At 44.3% G+C, this 20,386-nt stretch overlaps 1 protein-coding gene across 1 annotated transcript in view; it reads left to right on the top strand.

Moving 5' to 3' along the window:
- LOC132206610 (uncharacterized) overlaps positions 1–14,515 on the top strand; it is a 43,469-nt gene extending 28,954 nt beyond the window's left edge. Inside the window, exon 2 of the mRNA XM_059640911.1 lies at positions 13,559–14,515. Coding sequence (XP_059496894.1) covers positions 13,772–14,515 — 744 coding nt within the window. The 5' untranslated portion in view covers positions 13,559–13,771. The remainder of the gene's footprint in view (positions 1–13,558) is intronic.
- Positions 14,516–20,386: the final 5,871 nt, after the last annotated feature.

Here is a 20,386-nt window from a genome sequence, read left to right as displayed (position 1 = left end):
TCCACTTCCCCCTCATAACCTTACTGTGTCCACTGCTGTATAAAGGACTTATTCAAATCTCTGGGATAACAAGGTGTAGAGCTGGATGAACACAGCAGGCCAAGCAACATCAGAGGAACAGGAAGGCTGACGTTTCGGGCCTAAACCCCTCTTCAGAAAATGCCCCCCTACTCAATTTTCTTTCTATTTTATTATTTCTGTTAGCTGTGGCTCATTTGGTGGAATTTCCATCTCTGAGATAAAGGATAAACTTGGTGGATGCAATTTAGCAATTTTCCATGAGATGCCAACTGCCGTTGAGACATTAACTGCCTCAACCTCTCCACCCCTCTCACCCACTCCAACCTCTCCCCCGCAGAACGGGCAGCCCTCCGCTCCAACCCCAACCTCACCATCAAACCCGCAGACAAGGGTGGCGCAGTGGTAGTATTGCGCACTGACCTCTACATCGCCGAGGCGAAACGCCAACTCTCCGACACCACCTCCTACCACCCCCTCGATCATGACCCCACACCCGAGCACCAAACCATCATCTCCAACACCATTCATGACCTCATCACCTCAGGGGGCCTCCAACCTTATTATTCCCCAACCCCGCACGGCCCGTTTCTATCTCCTTCCCAAAATCCACAAACCTGCCTGCCCTGGTCGACCCATTGTCTCAGCCTGTTCCTGCCCCACCGAACTCATCTCCACCTATCTGGACTCCATTTTCTCCCTTTTGGTCCAGGAACTCCCTACCTATGTCCGTGACACCACCCACACCCTCCAACTCCTCCAGAACTTCCAATTCTCTGGCCCCCAACACCTCATTTTCACCATGGACGTCCAGTCCCTATACACCTGTATTCCGCATGCAGATGGCCTCAAGGCCCTCCACTTCTTCCTGTCCCGCAGGCCCCACCAGTCCCCCTCCACCGACACCCTCAACTGCCTAGTCGAACTCGTCCTCACCCTCAACAACTTCTCTTTCGATTCCTCCCACTTCCTACAGACAAAGGGGGTGGCCATGGGCACCCGCATGGGCCCCAGCTATGCCTGCCTCTTTGTAGGTTATGTGGAGCAGTCCCTCTTCCACACCTACACAGGCCCCAAACCCCACCTCTTCCTCTGGTACATTGATGACTGTATTGGCGCCGCCTCTTGCTCCCCAGAGGAGCTCGAACATTTCATACACTTCACCAACACCTTCCAGCCCAACCTTCAGTTCACCTGGGCCATCTCCAGCACATCCCTCACCTTCCTGGACCTCTCAGTCTCCATCTCAGGCAACCAGTTTGTAACTGATGTCCATTTCAAGCCCACCGACTCCCACAGCTACCTAGAATACACCTCCTCCCACCCACCCCCCTGCAAAAATTCCATCCCCTATTCCCAATTCCTCCGCCTCTGCCGCATCTGCTCCCAGGATGAGGCATTCCACTCCCGCACATCCCAGATGTCCAAGTTCTTCAAGAACCGCAACTTTCCCCCCCACAGTGGTTGAGAACGCCCTTGACCGCGTCTCCCGCATTTTCCACAACACATCCCTCACACCCCACCCCCGACACAACTGCCCAAAGAGGATCCCCCTCGTTCTCACACACCACCCCACCAACCTCCGGATACAACGCATCATCCTCCGACACTTCTGCCATCTACAATCCGACCCCACCACCCAAGACATTTTTCCATCCCCACCCTTGTCTGCTTTCCAGAGAGACCACTCTCTCCGTGACTCCCTTGTTCACTCCACACTGCCCTCCAACCCCACCACACCCGGCACCTTCCCCTGCAACCGCAGGAAATGCTACACTTGCCCCCACACCTCCTCTCTCACCCCTATCCCAGGCCCCAAGATGACTTTCCATATTAAGCAGAGGTTCACCTGCACATCTGTCAATGTAGTATACTGTATCCATTGTACCCGGTGTGGCTTCCTCTACATTGGGGAAACCAAGCGGAGGCTTGGGGACCACTTTGCAGAACACCTCCGCTTGGTTCACAATAAACAACTGCACCTCCCAGTCGCAAACCATTTCCACTCCCCCTCCCATTCTTTAGATGACATGTCCATCATGGGCCTCCTGCAGTGCCACAATGATGCCACCCAAAGGTTGCAGGAACAGCAAATCATATTCTGCTTGGGAACCCTGCAGCCCAATGGTATCAATGTGGACTTCACCAGCTTCAAAATCTCCCCTTCCCCCACCGCATCCCAAAACCAGCCCAGTTCGTCCCCTCCCCCCACTGCACCACACAACCAGCCCAGCTCTTCCCCTCCACCCACTGCATCCCAAAACCAGCTCAGCCTGTCTCTGCCTCCCTAACCTGTTCTTCCTCTCACCCATCCCTTCCTCCCACCCCAAGCCGCACCTCCATTTCCTACCTACTAACCTCATCCCACCTCCTTGACCTGTCCGTCTTCCCTGGACTGACCTATCCACTCCCTACCTCCCCACCTATACTCTCCTCTCCACCTATCTTCTTTTCTCTCCATCTTCGGTCCGCCTCCCCCTCTCTCCCTATTTATTCCAGAACCCTCTCCCCCTCCCCCTCTCTGATGAAGGGTCTAGGCCGAAACGTCAGCTTTTGTGCTCCTGAGATGCTGCTGGGCCTGCTGTGTTCATCCAGCCTCACACTTTATTATCTTGGATTCTCCAGCATCTGCAGTTCCCATTATTACACCCAATGGTCTCAACGTGAATTTCACAAGCTTTAAAATCTCCCCTGGCCCGACCTCATCCCAAGACCAACCCATCTCGTCCCCAACTCCTTGACCTGTTTGTGTTTTCTCCCTCGAAGCGCTCCTCCCACCTCCCTGACCAATCCCAACCCCCACTTCCTACCTACTCGCCTCATCCCCACCTCCTTGACCTGTCTGTCTTCTCTCCACCTATCTGCTCCTCTATCCACCTTCCGTCATCGCCTCCCCCCCTCTTTATTTATTTGAGTCCCCTTCCCCTCCCCCATTTCTGAAGAAGGGTCTAGACCCGAAACAATCGCTTTCCTGCTCCTCTGATGCTGCTTGGCCTTCTGTGTTCATCCAGCTCTACATCTTGTTATCTCAGGCTCCAGCATCGGCAGTTCCTACTATCTCTAATTGTAGGGCAGTTGATTTTAATGTCTGTTATCTGGAATATGTTAAGGTCTATAAGAGGATATAATAGCAGAACATTTATAAATGCATCATATGATCAGGCAGAGTTAGTATGGCTTCATTAAGAGGAAATCATGCCTGACAAATTCACTAGAATTCTTTTAGTTGGTAACAAGCAGGATAAGTTAAAGGGAAAGTAGTGGATGTAACTCATTTACATTTTCTGCCTGTGTTTGATAAGGCACAACATGTGAGGATACTGAATAAGGTGTTGGATGTAGTACTTTAACATGGATAAGGAATTGGCTAACCAATAGAAGACATGGGTTGGGGACCATTTTCAGGAATGACAACTAGTGGAGTCCCACAGGAATTAGTGCTAGGGCCATGATTCTTTACAATAGTTTTAATGGCTTGTTTGAGGAAAGTGAATGCACAATAGCTAAGTTTGTGGATGACAAAAAAATCAGTGGGAAGGCCAGTGGTGTGGCTGACACAAAGAGTCTGCAGAGGAATATAGAGAAGTTAAATGAGTGCACAAAAGCTAGGCAGATGAAATATAATTTGGGAAATGTGAGGTTATGCACTTTGGATGGAAGAAGAGAGGAGTTGAATATGATTTAAATAGAAGAAGATTGCAGAAAGTGACAATACATTAGGGGTTTGGCAATCTTTGTGTATGCATCACGAAGTTAGCATCCAGTTCAGTGGATAATAGGGAAGGCAAATGGAATAGAACATAGAACATTACAGCACAGTACAGGCAGTTCGGCCCTCGATGTTGTGCCGACCTGTCATACCGATCTCAAGCCCATCTAACCTACACTATTCCATGTACGTCCATATGCTTATCCAATGACGACTTAAATGTACCTAAAGTTGGCGAATCTACTACTGTTGCAGGCAAAGCGTTCCATTCCCTTACTACTCTGAGTAAAGAAACTACCTCTGACATATGTCCTACATCTTTCACCCCTCAATTTCAAGCTATGCCCCCTCGTGCTCGCCGTCACCATCCTAGGAAAAAGGCTCTCCCTATCCACCCTATCTAACCCTCTGATTATTTTATATGTTTCAATTAAGTCACCTCTCAACCTTCTTCTCTCTAATGAAAACAGCCTCAAGTCCCTCAGCCTTTCCTCGTAAGACCTTCCCTCCATACCAGGCAACATCCTAGTAAATCGCCTCTGCACCCTTTCCAAAGCTTCCACGTCCTCCTTATAATGCGGTGACCAGAACTGTACACAATACTCCAAGTGCGGCCGCACCAGAGTTTTGTACAGCTTCACTGTAACCTCTTGGTTCCGGAACTCGATCCCTCTATTAATAAAAGCTAAAACACTGTATGCCTTCTTAACAGCCCCGTCAACCTGGGTGGCAACTTTGAAGGATCTGTGTACATGGACACCGAGATCTCTCTGCTCACCTACACTACTAAGAATCTTACTATTAGCCCTGTACTTTGCCTTCCGGTTACTCCTACCAAAGTGCATCACCTCACACTTGTCTGCATTAAACTCCATTTGCTACCTCTCAGCCCAGCTCTGCAGCTTATCTATGTAATGTTGGCCTTTATTTCAAAAGGGCCAAAATACATAAGTAGGGAAGTTTGCTAAAACCACAAGGCAATAGTCAGACCCCGGTGGGAATACAGTGAACAGTTTTGAGTTCCTTATCTAAGGAAAGAAATACTGGCATCGGTGGTAGTCCAGAGAAAGTTCACTACACTGATACCAAGTCTGGAGGGATTGTCTTATGGGGAGAGATTAAATAGATTGGGTGTATATGAGAGGAGATCCTATTGAAATATACAAGCTTTTTAGGGGGCTTGACCATGTAGACATAGAAAGGGTGTTTCCCGTTGTGGGAAAGTCTAGGACGAGAGGGAATAATCTCTGAATAAGGGATCACCCTTTTAAGATTGAGATGAGGAGGAATTTCTTCTTTCGGAGTATTCTGATCTATGGTATTCTTTACTACGGAGGGCTGTCGAGTCTGAGTGGTTAATTATATTCGAGTTTGAGATACAGATTTTTAATTAAGAGAATTGAGAGTCATGGGGAAAAGGCAGGAAAGTGGAGGTTAGGATTGTTCAGATCAGCCATGATCTCCTTGAATGGAGTAGACTCGATGGGCCGAATAGCTTACTCTTATTCCTTATGGTCTTATGTCCTTTGGTTTCAAATCCTGTTCCAGGCCTAGAGCAGAAAAATCTATTGAGGGAGTCTTGTATGGTCAGAGTCACTACCTTAGGATGAAGCATTAAATCGAGGCCCATTCTACCTGCTTAGATGGATCTAAAAGACCCAGTGACACTATTTCAAGCTAGAGTAGGAGAGTCCTGACTGATATTCATTCTTTAATCAACATCACAAAAAAAGTTAAAGGTCACAAAAAGATTTATCTGGTCATTGTGACATTGCTGTTTGTGGGAGCTTGCTGTGCACAAATTCACCATTGCATTTCCAACATTGCAATGATGACTACACTTCGTTAACAGTAAAGTGATTTAAGTGATCCAGTGCAAGTGAAAAGTGCTGTATAAATGCACATATTGCCGCCTTTTCACTCCTTGATCTTCCACAGTCTACTCGCTGTGAAATTAAGGTTAGCCAAAACTTTGTTCTTATTTCCACCAGGTTTTGTTCACTCATCACTCTCTCAGCTCACTGATACGGGTTCCATCTTGATTTTAAAATTCTCATCTTTGATTTCTAGTCCCTCTGTAGCTTTGTCTCCTCCCTATCTCTGTAATCTCCACAGCCCCACAACTCACCGAAACTCATCAAAACCTATCTTTCTGGCCAAGTTTTTGGTCATTTGCCTTAGTGCCTCCTTAAATACCTCGGTGTGAAATCTTGCCTGACATTGCTTCTGTGAAGTACCTTGGGACTTTTGATTACATTGCAGACACTGTATAAACATACGTTGTTGTCGTGCGTCTCAGCATTGGTGTCAGTCTCTGCTGTAGTGCAGATTGTGTGTCCGTCTGTTCTACGGTGTCTGTCCATACTGCAGTGTTTGTGTCTCTCAAGTGCAGTGTCTGTGTGCCTGTTTGCACTGCAGTGTGACTTTGCATTGCAGTCGTGTCTCTCTGACTATACTGCAGCCTATGTGTGACTGTCTGTATTGCAATGTGTATATTTGTACCAAGTAGCAGAGACAAAGACACACACAGGTAGCACAGACAGAAGCATGCAAGCTGCAGTATTCAGAGACACATACAACCAGTATGTCTCACCCTGCAGTCTGCCTATGCCTCTCTCTCTCTGTAGCACCCTATTTCTCTCTCTACGACGTGTTTGCTGCACATTATCTCTCTCTCTCTAATGTATCCTGCGTGTTTGTCTTTCTCTTTGCATTCTGTTTATCTCTTTTTTGCACCGTCTGTCTCTGTTGCCCCTAATGTGAATTTTACCCCTCTGATGCATCCTGCGTGTTTCTGTTGTACCTTGCGTGTTGTCTCTCCCTCTCTCTTGCACCCTGCATGTGTCTTTCTTTCTCTCCGGCGTACGTCTCTCTGTTGCACCATGTGTGTCAGTTTCTCTTTCTTTTGCATCGTGCGTGTGTCTGTCTGTCTGTTGCACCCTGTCTGTGAGTCGCTGTCTCTGTTGCATGCTGCGTGTGTCCCTCTCGACATCCTGCGTGGAATCTCTCTTACGTTCTACTCTTTCTCATGGCAGAGAGAGAGAGCCGCTCCACCCACGCACGCTGCGCTGTGCTGCTATGAATAACTACATTGACGTGAAGGGGCCTGTGACGCTTTTATTTTTGTTGCTGTATTTTTGTCCACCTCCTGAAATGAGTCTTTGAGCTGAGAGCAATGCCAGCTATTAATAGAAGCAGCTGTTACAAAATGAGAAAAATGAACAGAGGTAATAGGGAGAATAGACACAAACGCGAGGGATACTGAGTAACCAGGTGAAACAGCAAAGATATCGTCACACACATTTGCACATGCAGACACGTATACACATCTTACACTCAATCACTTGCATACAGTTGAATGCTTGCATACACACACAAACATACATGATTGCACCATTAAACATACACATGCAAATACAGATGCACACACTTGCACACAGATACATGCACATCTTCACAGATATGTGTGTATAGACAGCTACTCATACCTACTGATACACGTTGGCATTTACAGACATGCTTGCACACATATATTCACGTGAAGACAGATGTTAAAGATATATCCATAAGGGCATGTATAGGTAACAAGTTAGATCTACGCAAAAAGCAACAAGGAGAGATAGTGAGCTGAGGGTTATCAAATACTATGGTGACCAGTGTGAGGTCCTACCAGTTTGGATTCAAGATGGATATATCAGCCATCTCTAAATGTTTATAAAATCTTTAGAGGAACAAAGTGTCCTACTCTTAAAGGTGCAAATTTTTAAAACAGTAGATGCACACAAAATAAAAAAAGGTGGGACTTATAAATACAATGGGAAAGTGGTGTTCCTGGGTACAATGAGAAAGTGCAGTTTATGGGTAGTCACAAAGTGGAGTTCAGAAATACAGGAAAAGTAGGGTTTATGAATACAGTGTGGAAGTGGTGTTCAAAAGATACTGTGAAAAGTTGGATAATGTGAGATATTGGGGTTCAGAGATACAATGTGAAATCTGTTTATGGGAAAGTGAGAAGGTAGAATTTACAGATACAATAAGACAATGGGGTTAATGGGTAGAATGAGACAGCGGGGATTGTGGCTACACTGAAAATCTTGGGTTCAGAGATAATGAGAAAGTGAGGATTCGTGGGTACAATGAGAATGTAGGATTTGTGGGGACAGTGAGAAAGTAGGATGTGTTGGGACAGTGAGAAAGTAGGTTTCATGAATGCAGGGAGAAAATTGGGTCCACAGGTACAGTGAGAAATTGGATTTAATGCTATAACGTGTTTTGTAATGTCAGGATTTTGTAGACAGGACCAGGCAAAAATATTGAGCTGATTGACCATTGGGACTTGGTGCTTGTTTATTCAAGAATATTTTGCTTGGGGAGGAATATTCTTTTAAAACGTAACATAATTCTTTCCTTTCTGAATGTTTGGAAACCCCAATCCGAGTGAAGCAAACTTGAGGGTGGCACAGTAGCTCAGTGGTTAGCACTGCTGCCTTACAGCGCCATAGACCCAGGTTCGATTACATCCTCAGGCTACTGTCTATGTGGTGCTCCAATTTCCTTCCACAGTTCAAAGATGCACAGGTTAGTTGGATTGACCATGCTAAATTGCCCATGGTATCCGTGGATATGTAAGCTATGTGGATTAGCCATAGGAAATGCAGGGTTACAGGGATAGAGTAGGATGGGTGGATCCAGTCTTCAGAGGGTTGGTGTGGATTCAGCAGGCCAAATGGCCTGCTTCCACACTGTAGGGTTTCTAAGAGTACAGTGTGAAAGTGCAGTTCGTGCGTACAGTAATGAAGAAGGGTTCATTGGTACATTGAATAAGTGGGTTTCTTGGTACAGTGGAAAAAATGGGGACTTTGAATACACTGAAAATATAGGGTTCAGTGATAGTGACAGAAAGAGGCTTCATAGATAAAAGTGAGAAAGTGGAGTTCATGAATACAGCAAGAAAGTAGGTTTTATGGGTATAGTGTGAAAATGGACAAAGGGTTGCAGTGAGGAAAAGTGGCATTTTTGGGCACAATGAGAAAGTGGGGTCAAGAGATACAGTGAAAAAGTATGGTTTGAAGATACAGTGGGAAAATAGTGTTTGAAAATAGTGAGAAAGTGGCATTCACGTATACATTGAGAAAATAGAGTCCATAGAGAAATTGAGATTGTGTACAATGAAAAAGTGGGTTTGTGAATACACTGAGAAAGTTGGAGTTGTGTGTACAGTGAGTAATTGGTACTCATGGAAGTGGGGTTTGTAGTTACAGTGGGATCTATGAATACAGTGAGAAAGTGAGGCTTAGCGATATAGTGAAAATGTGGGATATAAGGATACAGTGAGAAAGTGGTGTTCAGAGATACAGCAATGAAAATGAGATTTATGGATTCAGTAAGGAAGTGCAATTTATGGGTACAGAGTGAAAAGGGAGTTTGGCATTACAGTGAGAATGTGGATGTTTTGGTACAGTCAGAAAGTGGGGTCCAGATATACAGCGAGTATGTGGTGTTTATGCTACAGTGAGAAACTGGATTCATGAAAAAAGTGGAGTTGACAGGTAAAGTGAAAAAGCGGGGTTCATGGATTTGGTGACAGTGGGGTTTATGGCTGCAGAGAGAAAGTGGGTTTTGTGGGTGCACTGAGAAAGTGGGCTTCAGAGATATAGTGAGAGGATGGGATTAATGGGTACAGGGAGAAAGTGGGGTTCAGGGATACAACGTGAAAGTGAGATTTTTGGTTCATGTATACAGAAGAAGGTCAGGCTAATGAATATAGTGACAAAGTGGTGAGAAATTATGGTTTGTGCATAGTGAGAAAGTTGGGTTTATGGATACAATGAGAAATTGGGGTTCGTGGGTGTAAGGGGAAAATGGAATTCAGAGATATAGTGAGAAAATGGGATTAAGGAGTGCAGGGACAAAGTGGGGCTCATGAAAACAGTGAGAGCTTGGGGTTCAGAGGCACAGTGAGAAACTGGTGTTCATGAGAACAGTGAGAAGGTGGTGTTCGTGGGTAGAGTGAGGAAGTGGGCTTTAGAGAGACATTAAGAAAGTAATTTTTATGGTTATAGCAAGAAAGTGGGGTTCACAGATAAAACATTAAAGTTAGCTTTATACATACAGTGAGAAAGTGGGGTTCATGGGTATAGTGTGAAAATGGGGTTCAGATTTGTGGGAAAGTATGGTTCACAGGTACAGTGAAAAAGTTGGGTTTAGAGATACAGTCAAAGAGTAAGCTTCGTTGATATAGTGATAAAATGGCGGGGGTTCAGATATATAGTGAACAAGTGAGATTTATGAATTGTTAGAAAGTGGGGTTTGTGTGTGTGGTGTAAACATCAGTTTAATGGGTACAGTGATAAAATAAGGTTCAGATAGTGAGGAAGTGGTATTCATACAGTGAGAATGTGGACTTTATGGGTACAGTTAGAATGTAAGGTTCATGGCTACAATGAGGAAGTAGGATTTTGAGATACGGTGAGAAAGCAGGGTTTTTGGGTACAGAGAGAAAGTAGGATCTAGAGATAGGATGAGCAAGTGAGGTCCATGGACATAGTGAGAATGTTGGATTTATGGCTCTAGTGAGAAAGTGGTGTTCAGAAGTACAGTAGAAAAGTGGTGTTAATGGATATTGTGACAATGTGGGGTTCACAGACACTGAGAAAGGGGTGGTTCTAGGTACCGTAAAAAAGTGGGGCTGGTGGATACAGCAAGAAAGGGAGGTTTTTGGGGAGGGAGGTGGAAAATGGGGTTCATTGCTACTGTGAGAAACTGGGGGGGGTTTGTGGCTATAGTCAGACAGTGGGGTTTAGGGATACAGTCAGAGAATGGGGTTCATTGATACATTGAGAAATTGGGGTTTAGGTATACAGTGAGAAGATGGTGTTCATGAATATATTGAGAAAGTGGGCTTCAGTTTAGGGTGAGAAAGTGGGGTTCAGAGATAAAATGAGAAAGTGGTCGTTATTGATATGGTGAGAAATTGGGATTCATAGGCACAGCCAGAAATGCAGTGATAAAGTGGGGGTTATAGATACATTGAGAAATTGGGGTTCATAGATATAGTGGGAAAGTGAGGTTTGTGGATACAATGAGAAAGTAGGGTTTATGAGTATAGTGAGGAAGTAAGTTCAGAGGTAGAATGAGAAAGTGGGACTCATGGAAACAATGAGACATTGGGGTCTACATGTATGGTGAGAAAGTGGGATTTGGAGATGTAGTGGTAAAGTGAGAAGGCAGATTACTATCTGAATGACTGTAAATTGGGAGAGGGAGTGTGCAGCAGGACCTGGTGCACCAATTGCTGAAAGTCAGTATGCAAGTGCAGTAGGCAGTAAAGAAGGTAAATAGTATGTTGGCCTTCATTGTGAGACGTTTGGAGCACAGGACCAGGGATGTGTTGCAGAATACAGGACTTGGTGAGGCCACACCTTGAATATTGTGTGCAGTTTTGGTCTCCTTTTCTGAGGATGGTTGCTCTTGCCTTTGAGGGAGTACAGTGAAGGTTTACCAGCCTGATTCCGGGGTTGACAGGACTGAGATATGTGGAGAGATTGACTAGGTTAGGATTGTTTTCATTGGAGTTCAGACCACATAGAGACTTATAATTCTAATAGGACTAGATAGAATAGATGCAGGAAGGATGTTCCTAATGGGGGGGTGGGTCCAGAACCAAGGCTCACAGTCTGAGGATTCGGGGTAGACCATTTAGGATGGAGATAAGGAGATACTTCTTCACCCAAAGAGTGGTGAGCCTGTGGAATTCATTACCACAGGAAGTAGTTGATGCCAAAACACTGAATGTATTCAAGAGGTGGCTAGATATAGCTCTTGGGGCGAATGGGATCAAAGATTATAGGGAGAAAGCAGGAGTAGGTATTGAGTTGGACGATCAGCCATGATTATGATGAGTGGTGGAGCAGGCTTGAAAGGCTGAATGGCCTCCTCCTGCTAATAGCTTCTATGTTTCTATGTTGTGGGTACAATAAGAAGGTGGGCTCAGAAACGCAGTGACAAAATGGGCTTCATAGATAAAGTTAGAAAGTGTGGGTTATGGGTATAGTGAGATTTTACAGTTCATTGGTAGAATCAGAGAATGAGGTTTGTTGACACAGTGATAGCAAGGTTTGTGGCTACACTGGGAAAGTGTTGATCATGGGTGCAATGAGAAAGTGGTGATTATGGATACAATGAGAAAATGTAGTTCCTAGATATGGTTAGAAATCTGGGTGTATAAATACAGTAAAGAATGTGGGATTTATGGATACAGTGTGAAAGTGGGTTTTATAAATACAGTAAGAAAAAGTGTGGTTAGCCATTACAGGTATTCAATTCAGCCAATTCCTAAATCTTTGGGCAGCTTCTGCTACCACACAGCAATTTTTAGAAAGTAGCTGCTGTGGAAGATGTTGTAGGTGTCTTGTTACCTTCTCATTACTACTGAGCCTTTTCAACGGTTGAAGATTATCAGATTGTTCCCCCCCATGTTGTCGAACTGTGGGAGGTTTTAAGTTCGATGACGTTACTGGAACGGATGTTGGGATCCAGTCAATTAAAAGCAAGATCCAAACCCATTATAAGAAATGCTGAAATGTTCCAGAGTTTTGCTGTGGCTTTGGTCTCTCTGTGTGCTGCTTAATCTGCTCAGAAATCAATTGCGTTGGTGTTAGATACTTCCTGTTGGACACAGTTCTCCAGCGCAGCTTTCTGTGTATTTCCTTTTTGATAAAACCACAGTTTGACTTAATTTATCTCCAAACAGCCAACTTAACTACTTACACTACTTAGCAAGTAATTGATTACACAACTGTTTACAGCCCTGAACAGTGTGTAATCATGAGCCGACACCCCCAGTATTAACTTTTTGATAGAAATAAATTCATTGTTGAAACAACTGAAGTTGGCTGGAGCCTTAACACTCCTCTGAAGAATTTCTGTAGCAAAACCTAGGGACTGAGATCCAGAAATTGGCCTTCAGTAACAACAACCAGCTTCCTATGTTCCTGGTAAGTCTCCAACCAGCAGAGCGTTTTCCTCCTGATTGCTATTGACTCCAATTTTGCTTGGGTGAATGAGACCTTAATGTCAAGAGCCATCCTTCTCACTTCACATCTGGAATTCAGTTCTTTTGTCCATGTTTGAACCAAGGCTGTAATAAAGTCAGGAGCCAAGTGGCTCTGGCATAACCCAAACTGACAGTCAGTGAGCAGAGGGATATTACAGTGCAATGTCACTCAAGAGCACTGTCAATGACTTGCTCCATTACTTTACAGATGATTGAGTGTAGCGTAATGGATGGTAACTGGCAGTTTGGGCTTGTCCTATATGTTGTGGACAGTACAAACCTGGGCAATTGCCCACTTTGCTGGTTAGATGCCAGTATTGTGGTTGTGCTGGTACAGCTTGGCTAGGGGTGCAAAAAGTTCTGAGGACAAGTCTTCAGTACTATTGCTAGAATGTTATCAGGGCCATAGCCTTTGCAGTATCCAGTGTCTTTAGCCATTTCTTGATATCAGATGGAGTGAACTGAGGTAGCTGTGATGCTGGGACCTCAATCAGACATCAAGATGGATCATCACTCAGCACTACAGCTGAAGAAGCTGTCAATACTTAAGCAATCATGCCTTTGCCCCCATACCTGGATGGTTAATATCCCCTACTGGGTTTAGATTCCTCATGCTCATTCCCTATTTTGCTTCTTCACCTTGATATTCCTTTTAACATTTGTCTTAGCTTTTGAATAATTTCTCTTTACAACCAACCTATCTCTGTAGCTATATAAACTCATTGTTTAAATATTGGTACTAGTATTGTCAGTATTACTTTATTGCCTACTTCCAGAGAAGTGACCAGGAGCAGGATCCATACCGAATGGAGGCGAACATTCTCTACCGTAATAATTACAGCGGGATGATGTCAGACTTGCAAATGATATCAACGTGATGATGTTCGTGCATGCAGTGACTTTGCTGGAAATGATGGTGTCAACATGTGCAGTGGCCAGACAGGAAATGATGATGTGGGGCTGATGATGTCAATGTGCGCAGTGACTTCATGGGGCGTAATGATGTCAGTGCCTGCAGAGACTTCACAGGGAACGACAGTGTCTGGCCATCTGCTGGCTTTACAAGAGGCGATGATGCCACTCCATATGGTGACTTCACGAGGAGCGACGATGTCAGCGCACGCAGTGACTTCATAGGGGTGGATGATGTCAGCGTCTGCAGAGACCTCAAAGCGAACGAAGGTGTCTGGGTGTCTGGTGACTTGGCCAAAGGCAATGATGCCAGCGCGCGCAGTGACCTCATTGGGTTGGATGATGTCAGCACGCGCAGTGATCGTATGCGGAGTGATGATGTCAATGTGTGTGGTGATTTCACATTGGACGATAACGTCATCGGGGATGATGTCAGTGTCCGCAGTGACATCACATGGAGTGATGATATCAGCACCCGGAGTGAGTTCACAATAAATGATTTCAGCGCTTGCATTGACTTCATTGGGAGCAATGATGTTGGTGTGTGCAGTGATTTCGTCGGGTTCACGAGGCCTGCGCTTGTGGCGACTTCAGAGGGGCTGGTGATGTCAGCATATGCGGCGATGATTTCAAGGAATTCTTCATTTATTCTGTCCCTTTCCTTCATCACTTTGGACTCCATCTTTCCTTTGATCCTTCAGTCTTCAGAGAACTGTTGTGAAAAAAAATGTCCTTTTGTGTCCTCAGCAATTTCTGACTCCCTCATGCAGCTCACGTGTCCTATGCAAACACAGGCAGCTGATGAAACTCATCAGCTTTAACTTTGTTTGGTGATGCCATGGGTTTCGGCTTTTTTTGTCATAACCTGCTCCCTCTGGTGTTCACAGTGAGAATCTCCAGAGATCTACCTGGAGATTCAGGTGGCATTTGCTAAAACACAAAATTTCACTCCTACCAAATGCATTTAATGATCGTACGCCTCCCCCTACCCCTCATATATATAGCCCCTAGTCAGTAGCATAGACACCCTTTACCCTCATACAGATCACCCCTTCCTCACTCGTATAGATAGCCACAACAACCCTTCTTACACAGATACATAGAACATAGAACAGTATAGCACAGTACAGGCCCTTCAGCTCACAATGTTGTGCCGAACTTTCACCCTAATCTTAAGGTCCATCTGACCTCCACCCCTACCTTACACTAACATCCATATGCCTATCTAGTAGCCGTTTAAATGCCCCTAACGAGGGCGACCCCACTACCCTCACCGGCAATGCATTCCACACCCCTACCATTCTCTGTAACTTGTACAGGTAACCTCCATTCCTACTGTACAAACATCCATGACCCTACTGAGTTAGGGTCACTATGACTGAATGTGACTTTTCTACCACTTGACCAGTTTCATTCCCTAAGATTAAGTCTAGCACTGACCCTGTCTTGATGGACTTAATAGGTGCTGGGTTAAAAAGCTCTCCTGAATAGATTGTATTAAGAATTCTGTCATCTTTAAATGTCCCAGTTAATATCAGGGAAGTTTGAAATCTCCTACTATTGTTACCCTATTATATTTACTTTATATTTACTTTATATTTATTTATGATGATCAAATTCACACTGCCTTCTACATTGACTTGGTCAGAATAATGGTAAGATGCAGACTTTGCCAGTCCAGCACTAAACTGCTCAGTGATGCTCTGTGGCACATACATTTCTGTAAACACCTTAAGTAAAGCGTACAGTTTAACAGCCTGCTGATCTCCATTTGTTTAGGATATTTTGTACATCACTCTTACATCATGTGTGAAATAAGTCTATTTTCCCAACTTTGGTAACATCACCCAAATAACATCCCTTGCCTCAGCTCATCTACTGTGGAAGCCCTCATGCACTGACATTAGGCCAGAAATAGAAGAGCACAGAGTTCTTGGAGGGCTGGAGGATGCTGGAGAGATATAAGAAATAGTTTCACCTGTTCACCTCCAAGTACTGAACTATTTAGATTAGCATCTTGTCCATCCATATATGTCCACTCCCTCTACCACTGAAGCTCAGTCACGGTACTGTTACTGTCTGCAAGATGCACTGCATCTCACCAAGGCTCCTAAGACAACATTTTTGAAACCCATGACCACACCTTTCTAGAGAGGCAACAGATACACAGAAACACACCACCTGCAAGTTCCCCTCCAAGCCATCACCATTTTAATTTTCTGTAAGTTTGATTGTGGACTGAAATGGGGAAAAAGATTCTTTTAAAAACTAAGACTAGTTAAGGATTGCTGCATTTTTAAAAAGCAAGTTACCTGACGCTCATTTTAAGTGCTGTTCACACAGCTACTTGTTCAAGGAGTTGGGGTGATGTCCAACTACAGACAAACTGGACCATGGGTTGTGTAGATGGAGGTTCAGCTGGCAACAAGTAGCTGATTATGATATGGTGACCAGTTATTGACGGCAAAGGCCTTCTGCCTACCAGCATCCATGTGACTGGATCCCAGTTAGCTGAACGGTTTGAATGTGTGAATGTTTGGGAAGGAGCCATCAAATTTCAAAAGGGAAGGAGCTGTCCATTTTTCTCGACAGTAAAAACCACCAAAGGGCTGAAGAAAGCCATTTACATTTTCCCTCATCAGATTTTGTAGGCTGTGGTTATTATTCAGTAAATCAGTGATTTTATGATTGTGCAAAGCCACCCTGTGCCTTTTGCAAACAAATGAAAAGAGCTGGACAGAAAGATCAAGGAGCAACATTCTGACAAGCTGAAAGGATCATCTAAGTAATCCCTGAAAACAGGGATCATTGAACTGCCTTCTCTGACATTCCCTCCTCCCATAACACCAATGCTTTTTAAAAGAATTTGTGTGTCTATATCTGTGGTTTGGGGGAGTTTATAAGGAGGCTAGAGTTTTAACTAGTGGCGTTAACTGAGACAGCATAGTGACTCAGTGGTTAGGACTGCAGCCTCACAGCACTAGGGTTCCTGGTTTGCTTCCTTGAGAGTCTTCACATTCCCCCCATGTTTGTGTGAGTTTCCCCTAGGTGCTCCAGTTCCCTCCCACAGTCCAAAGATGTGCAGATTAAGTGGATTGGCCATGCTAAATTACCCATAGTATCTAGGTATGAGTCGGCTCGGTGGATTAGCAATTGGAAATGGCTACAGGGAAAAGATGGAGGGGGATGGATCTGGATGGGACAGTCATCGGAGTGTCAGTGTAGATTCATTGAGTCAAATGGCCTGCTTCCACACTGTTGGGATTCTATGATAGTTCTATGTAAGTGGTTCATAAATGTGTATCTATTTAATTGTAATTAATAGTGAATCTTTTGAAGCACAGAAACCTGCTCTGTGATCTGTTGTCAACCTGGATCTAAGAGGCAGGAAAATCAGGGACTTTTGCGTACTTTTAATAAATCTTTAACTTTTGTGCTAACTCTGGGAATAGCAGGGCATACTCCCGCAGTGAGGTGTAACACCATCCTGACTTGGAAATATATAATCGTTCCTTCAGTGTCGATGGATCAAAATCCTGGAACTTCCTCCCTAACTGCATTGTGGATGTCCCGCACTGAATGGACCACAACAGTTCACGAAGGCGGATCACCACCACCTCCTTCAGGGCAACTGGAGATGGGCAATAAATGCTGGCACTGCCAGCGACAGCAACATCCATATCCCATGATTTAATATATAAAAAAACTTATATTTGTTACGTTTAGGGAAATAAAATGGCCTGAGTCACATTATCAAACAAACCTTGATGCATGAGGAACTAGTAGATGACACAACCAGAAGTTTTGTCAAAGAGACAGTTCTTAAGCAATGATTTAAAAAGAACCGGGAGAGTTAGAGTCTTCATCACAGTAGATCTAATGATTCCAACCCACTCCCGGCTGTTCTCCCAAATTCCACCCTCTGTAAACCTGAGGCTATCCAAAACTCTAGCTGGTATCCTAACTCGCACCAAGTCTCATTCATCCTGAGGACTGACACTGGCCCGAGGTCAAGCCATGATTTAAAAATTCTCATTCCTATTTTTCAAATTGCCTCCTCCTTAGCTCTGAAATCTTGTCCAGCCCCACAACCCTCCAAGATCTCCATGCTCTTCTAACTTTGGTCTCTTGAATATCCGTAACTTAAATCCCTCCATCATTGAACTGAATTAGCTTTATTATCACATGCGTTCACATGAGTACAGTGAAAAGTTTACAAGTTGCCACTTACAGCACCATGTTAGGTACAAAGATACCTAGGTACGGAATCTTAGTTACAGAGCACAAAAATAAGGAAAACAAAGTGTAAAAACTTGAACATTACAGTCCTTCCTACTAAAAAGTAGAAAAACAAGGAAACATAGTTAGGCAGTAATGCCTTTAGCCGCTTGAGCCAGAGCTGTGAATGTACTTGCCTAAATCTTGTGTGGAAACAGGCCATTCAGCCCATGCTGAAGGACATCCCACTAAGATCCACCCCCATAATTCTGCATTTCCTGTGGCTAATCAACCTAAACTGCACGTTTTTGGACCGTGCGAGGAAACTGGAGCAAACTCACGTAGACACGGTGATAATGTGCAGACTCCATGGACAGTTGCTTGAGGATAGAATTGAACCTGGTCCCTACAGCTGTAGGGTAGTAGTGCTAACCACTAAGACACTGTGCTGCACTCCTTAAAGCCTACCTCTTGGAACTATCTTTGACTGTAATATTTTCTAATGTGGTCTGGTGTCAAAGATTATCTCGTAAACTATGTAAAGTCACCACAGTCCCAGAGGTGGGCTGTTCTCTTATTCGAGAGAGACAGGGATGACTGCTGGTGGTTTAACATTAGGGTCACCACAACCTCGGGTAAGGGGACAGGCGTGAGCAGGAGCCATTCATGGTAACTTCAGCTGCTGTATGAACTCGACCCACACTGTTGACATCACTGTATGACATAAATCAGCCAGCTGAGCTAACCGATTCTGTGGATCCAGTGCCTTGCCTGGGGCCCAAAGTCAATTCTCAGGGTGAATGAGGCTCCTAGTGCAAGTTCAGGCACGGTCCACATAATTTTAGTTGGCCTCAGGTTTGTGGAATGTGGAGTGCAGAAAGGTAGCCAAAAGTGACGGAAGATTCCTGGACATGAAAGATTAACTCTGTTTCTCTCTCCACAGGTGATACCAGACTTGCTGAATTTCTCCAGCAATTTCTGTTTTGTTTTGTTTCTGATTTCCAGCAGCTGCAGTTCTTTGATTTATTTTGCTGCATTGGAATAGTCACATTTACTGCTAATGTAGACTCTAGCTCTATGGCTTCCTTTAAGACATTTCTTAAAGCCTCTTTGAGTGTCTTGTAAAGCACCTGTGAAATGGCTTTGGGATGTTTCATTCATTTAAAGGCACTATAGGTTTGTTGCTGTTGTTGATGTTTTAACTCTGTTGACTTGCTAGTTCTTTTCAGAACAGTGGGTGTCAATGCAAGATACAGAGAGGAAGTCATTAATTGAGTAAAATTAAAACAGTTCAGAAGTCACTGGGCTTGAAACAGCAACTCTATTTTTCTTGCCACAGACACTGCCAGAGCTGCTGAGTATCTCCAGTATTTCTGGCCTAGTGGTATTAGCGGTGGACAATTAATCCAGAAACCTAGGATTCTGGGGACCCAGATTTGGATCCTGCCAAGGCAGATGGTGAAATTTGATTTCAATAAAAATAACAGTAATTATGAGGCTAATGATGACCATGAATCCATTGTCAATTGTCAGAAAACACATCTGGTTCACTTATGCTCTTCAGGGAAAAAACTCTGCTATCTTTACCTGTTCTGGTTGACATGTAACTCCAGACCCAAAGCAATGTGATTGACTCCTATCTGTCCTCTGGGCAATTAGGGATGGGCAATAAATGCTGGGCTGGTCAGCAATGCCCTCATTCCATGAATGAATAAAAAAATCAGTAATTCATTCAAAACCCATGTTCCTCCTTGCTCCTCTAATTCCATTTTATTCCAATTCTGTTGCATCCCACCTCTACCCAAACAAGCACCAGAATTCCCTCCCTCTGCACTTACACCAGCATCACCAAAAAGATAAAGAGCAGAGTGCTGTGGACGCTGGAGATCTGAAGTAAATACCGAAAGTGCAAGAGAATCTTACTTTAAGAGGACTATCTGGTCACAATCACAATCGGTGGAATGCTGCTTTGTGCAAACTGGCATTTACAACTTCCAAAGTGTGAGGAGGGGAGTAGGGTGTCATTTGATCATGGAAGGCACTTTATAAATGCAGTCCTTCTTTCTTTCTATAAGGCAATGCTTAAATATGTGGTCACCTGTTCTGCTGTTGCCTTCTTCACATCCAAGTTGTTTTGATCTTGATTATGATAGGGTACCCTCAGGATAATCTGTAAAATCAAACAGTCCTGGGAGGAGTTCAGAGAAAGGGGAGCCTCATGTAAATGAAAGGATGAGACAGCAGGAGTATGAGTGTGTGAGATTGAGTGTCTTTGTGAGACTGATTGTGTCAAAGTGTGTGTAAGATTGAGTGTCTATATGAGATTGGGTGTGTCATTGTGTGTGTAATATTAAGTGTCTACGTGAGACTGGTTGTGTCAATGTGTGTGTGAGACTGATTGTGTCGGTGTGTGCAAGATTGACTGTGTCAATGTGTGTGTGTGAGATTGTGTCTGTGAGATTGTGAATGTGAGA

The sequence above is a fragment of the Stegostoma tigrinum genome, chromosome 39, assembly GCF_030684315.1.
Source record: "Stegostoma tigrinum isolate sSteTig4 chromosome 39, sSteTig4.hap1, whole genome shotgun sequence".
Classification (NCBI taxonomy): Eukaryota; Metazoa; Chordata; class Chondrichthyes; order Orectolobiformes; family Stegostomatidae; genus Stegostoma; species Stegostoma tigrinum.
This window is presented reverse-complemented; position numbering and strand designations above follow the sequence as displayed.